Raw genomic sequence first — 4914 nt, forward strand, 5'->3', positions numbered from 1 at the left:
ACATGTATACGTACGTGTGAGGATAGAATCTTCACGCGGCTTAAGGCACACTCTATGTGTTTACCCCCACTTTTACCCGCTGCTTACCCACTGATTATCTGGTTTTTTACCCGCTCATGGTTGGCAGGGAGTATTAGTACGCGTGTACAAATGTAACAAAATGTGTGAGTGCCCTCTGCTGTAAACCCAAAGGAAGCGGCAGACTTCAAGCGACATCTGTCAAAAAATAGCAAAAACGGCCATATTTAAGCAGTGTTGCCTAATCAAATTTGGTAAATTCAGCTAAATGCACGAAATTTTTGTGCATTACTAATTTGCATTAACWTGGATCACATGGCAAATTAGCGTTGTCCTCTGCCAGGGCTATTATAMATTTTAATCAAAGTCGCAAACCTTCAAGTATTGATAAATGGGTGTTTTTCAGTTTCTTTATGTAACTTGGGCACACTTATATAAATGAACTTATTTTTCTTTCACTACTTGTTCATCTTGTTAGAAGGCTCACAAAATTTCTGGTGTTCGTCGTGGTCGTTGTGTTCTTACATCTTGCTCGTGACATTGGTAGTGTAAGTATAAAATTAATTAAAATGTTGAAATAAAAATCATGAAGAATATATAAAAACGTTTGAAAAACTGTATGGTTAATGAAATTTATACAATTTATGTAAATGTATACAATTATGCTTGTGAATAATAACATAAAAATGTAAAAGTGATTTCATAACCTACAAAAGAGAATGGTTCTACTAACAATTTCTAAGTTGCTTAGCTGGTGATATATGGGTTGACAGTGGTAGACTATAAATTCGTTTTTTATCTATAGTGGGCCACGTTTTTGAGCTAACAATAATCTTACTCGTCCTGTTTCAATTAGTACTAGGATTTCTACAAAATAAATAATAGCATGAATGTTTAGACTATTAGCTGATTAATTTTCGCGAAATAGAAATATATAATCATGTAGGTTCAAATAAATGTATGCCATTGAGAGAGAAAATATAACAGTCACCGGCATGTTAAAATGAATTAAAAACGTGCATATACAATTTGCCTAGGGTGGTGAATATGCTATTTTCTCTTGTTGCGTAACAAACAGAAATGTTGCAAAGTTTTTATCATTCGTTTGCTTTTTTGAACTAAGTTTACAGGTTTAATGTTGTTAATTGTCGAAAAAAAACAACAGTGAAAGGATGGTTAAGGTACAAAATCTCAACGGGAGATTGCTTTGTAAATTTAGAAATCATGTGAGAATAATATTGTGATAGATTAATGAAGATAATTTTGTATATACATGTGTACATAAATGATAAACTTTCGTCTATYTTTGCTGCCACCACTTTCTTAATAATATATGTTAGTATAAATCCATTTATACATTTTCTTTTATATGTTTAATACTTTTTTATGTATGAGTAGTTACTAAAAGAAGGTTTAAGTATGAAATCACGGGTTTAAAACATTTTGTGAACTATGAAAATATAAATCAATATTTTATTTTTGAACTGTGTAACTCATCAACCATATTCCTTTGTATAGGTATTTTTGTTAAAAAGCGTATATAAGCATTGCTTTAAACATATGCAGATAACTAAAACCCCTCACGTTTCCATGCAGCAAAAGTCAAATTTGTTACATCATCATAAGAAAAAAATAAATTTTTCCGTGGCTGGTGTATGTTTGTTGCTTTAGTTACGTTTTGGCCGTTGGCCCTTGTTTAGCAAGTCGTAAAATCTTTATATGCATGAATGTATAATTATACTATAAGCACAAAAACTTGCTGGGTGTACTATCCCACCAATATGGCTGTTTAAATGTGAGTGATGTTTATCAATAATTTTTATATTCATATTTTGTTTTGTGTCTATATTCCATATTCAGTTGATCCTAGTTTTTAATCAGCCTTTTTTACTTTTTAAAATACTAGATGCAACTTGCTATATTCTATTTCAAATTTTTAACATTTGTAGTCAAGAGTTTTTACGTATTCCCAAAAATGTTGAAACTAATTCTTAAAACCCTTAATGTATGTGTATTATTTGATTTGTTTACTGATAATTTCAAGTATAAATACGTATTTTTGTACCTTAATAAAATATGCTTTGTCTACACGAATCTAATCAATCAATAATTTTAGAATTTTTAATCATATATGTTACGTTACATATTTAAAAAAATAGAATACACAAAAACCTTCAAAATATTTTAGAACAGTAATAAACTGACTTTTTTTTCCTAAATCTTTAATCTGCAGATGGCTCCTCCATCATATCCTGATCTTGGCAAACAAGCCCGCGATGTCTTCAGCAGAGGGTACCATTTTGGCCTATGGAAGTTGGATTGTAAGACAAAGACCCCCTCTGGTATTGAATTCAACACTGCCGGGCATTCCAACCAGGAGTCTGGCAAAGTATTCGGATCGCTGGAGACAAAATATAAGGTTAAGGATTATGGTTTAAGTTTAACCGAAAAATGGAACACAGATAACACCTTGTTCACCGAAGTATCTGTTCAAGATAAGTTGTTAGAAGGTTTAAAGTTGGCATTCGAAGCTACTTTCGCGCCTCAATCAGGGTGAGACAAGTTAAATATTAACAATTTTTTTTTGTAATAATATTTTTCTTTTGTTTGTTTTTAGCAACAAAACTGGAAAATTTAAGGCTGCCTATGGTCACGAAAATGTGAAGGTAGACTCTGACGTGAATGTTGACCTCAATGGTCCACTCATCAATGCATCAGCCGTATTGGGTTATGAAGGATGGTTGGCTGGTTACCAGACTGCTTTCGATACCCAAAACAATTCCTTGAAAACTAACAATTTTGCCTTGGGCTATGCTGCAAAGGACTTTGTGCTGCATACAGCTGTGTATGTAATAAGTTTTATATAAACGAAAAGGAAGAATTTAATATTTTTATATTTGCAGCAATGATGGCCAAGAGTTTACCGGTTCAATTTTCCAGAAATGTAGTCCAAAACTTGATGTTGCCGTCCAATTATCCTGGACATCTGGTGGTAACAATACCAAGTTTGGTCTTGGTGGCAAGTACCTTATTGACGATGACATTAGCGTTCGTGCGAAGGTGAACAACGCTAGCCAAGTTGGCTTGGGKTACCAACAACGAGTACGTGATGGTATCACAGTTAGTCTTTCCGCTTTGATTGATGGCAAAAACTTCAATGCTGGCGGTCACAAGATTGGTTTTGCTTTGGAGCTGGAAGCTTAAAAGTATCCTTATTTAAAAACAATGAAACAGTTACCCATTAAATTATAACGGAACTCCAACAAAAAATAAAGAACACAGAAATAAATAATTTCATGTTTAGCCAGTAAAAACAATATAACATTTAATCCAAATAAATGGGATTTTAATTAAACTTAAAAACACATACACACAATTTTGGAGAATCTATTTCAAAACTATTATTATTTTTTAATCACATTTTCTCGTCCTTAAACATGGTTATTTAGTAATTTTCAATTAAAMGATATATTGTCGACAACGCCGCTTTCGTATAAAGTTAATATGTATGTAGTCAARCCAATAATATGCATTTAGTTAAAAAACGTGTACTATAAACGTTTAAATTTATAAATCTATATATACAATTTTATCAGAATAACATTGAAATGACAATATTATTTTATTTTTTATRTGCAATATTTTAAGTACATTAATTTATGTACCTGATCATAAAAAAGAGAACAAATCCGGCTGTGGATGCTGCATTACTCAAAGCACCGATGAATGAATATCCAACTTCTTCTAATGTAAAGCTTTGAACACAAAGCCGACTGCACGACAGTGAAATTTAGTTCAGAAACGACGACTTGAAGCCAGCTTTTTGAATATTTTGAAGACAGCAGCGACATATCGTAACAGTTTATGTCTACAATTTRGGTTTTGCCGCATTGAAGTCGTGCTGTTGCCCAAATAATTGCCGTTCCCGCCCGCTTCCAGAAAAATTACAATTGTTAATTCTTATACAGCCAACTTTACTTAATACTTTGCAACATTCAGCGCTGCCGCCGCGTTTATTTATGTGTGGTTGTTGTTGTAACGGCAGAATTCTGCCTAGTTGACAGTCCTTGGCCTGATAAAAATCCGGGTCCGTTCCGTTTTTCGTGGACCCGACTGTCGTGGGAACTTCTGTATTGGCGTAGACGCTGCTTACGCGATTATAACCGAGTGTACAACAGCGAGCCAGTTCATAGCTACGCTCCAAGCGCTCATAGGGGGCAACTTTGGTCACATCATTCTTCTCTTCCGTCGGGGCATGGGCGCAAATCAGGGATATGTTGAAGACCTCGCTTTGATGCGGATTGTGGCTAGACGTTCATTCGCCGGGGTGAGTGATAGTGCTCGGCGACGGAGTCTCTCTCCCACCACGAATCCCACACCAAACTTGCCCTCCTTTATATGGCCACTGTAGTAAATGCCACAAGGAMCTACTCGTCTCTGTCCTTGTCCCGTCCATCGCATTTCTTGCTTACAGAAGGTTTCAGAAAACCCAAAGGTGATCTAGTCACCGATGCCCAGAGCGTACTTAAATTATGGAGGGAACACTTCTCCAGCCTGCAAAATGGCAGTGAACGCACAAAGCCATGAGAAGGCAAACCCGATTCCCCAATCGATGATGATGGAGCAGGCGTACCATTGCCCGACCAGGAAGGAGTTCGAATAGCAATTACCCGCCTGAAGAACAACAAAGCGGCGGGGGCCGATGGATTGCCAGCCGAGCTATTCAAACACGGCGGCGAAGAACTGATAAGAAGCATGCATCAGCTTCTTTGTAAAATATGGTAATATTGATATCATCGGCCTCAACACCCGCGCCGTTAGTTCTGCTTTCTCCAGACTGGACAAGGAAGCAACACAAATGGGTCTGGCAGTGAACGAGGGCAAGACGAAATATCT

The 4914-nt window shown here is 35.8% G+C and overlaps 1 protein-coding gene across 1 annotated transcript; it reads left to right on the forward strand.

The window, feature by feature from the left end:
- Positions 1 to 460: 460 nt before the first annotated feature.
- On the forward strand, positions 461 to 3394 carry LOC108966699 (voltage-dependent anion-selective channel). The gene is made up of 4 exons (XM_018929720.1): positions 461 to 566; positions 2252 to 2571; positions 2636 to 2863; positions 2922 to 3394. The coding sequence occupies exons 2-4, from the start codon at positions 2252 to 2254 to the stop codon at positions 3220 to 3222; spliced, it is 849 nt and encodes a 282-aa protein (XP_018785265.1). The 5' UTR covers positions 461 to 566; the 3' UTR covers positions 3223 to 3394.
- Positions 3395 to 4914: the final 1520 nt, after the last annotated feature.

The sequence above is a fragment of the Bactrocera latifrons genome, unplaced genomic scaffold (genome assembly GCF_001853355.1).
Source record: "Bactrocera latifrons isolate USDA-ARS-PBARC rearing strain unplaced genomic scaffold, ASM185335v1 scaffold_1693, whole genome shotgun sequence".
Lineage (NCBI taxonomy): Eukaryota > Metazoa > Arthropoda > Insecta > Diptera > Tephritidae > Bactrocera > Bactrocera latifrons.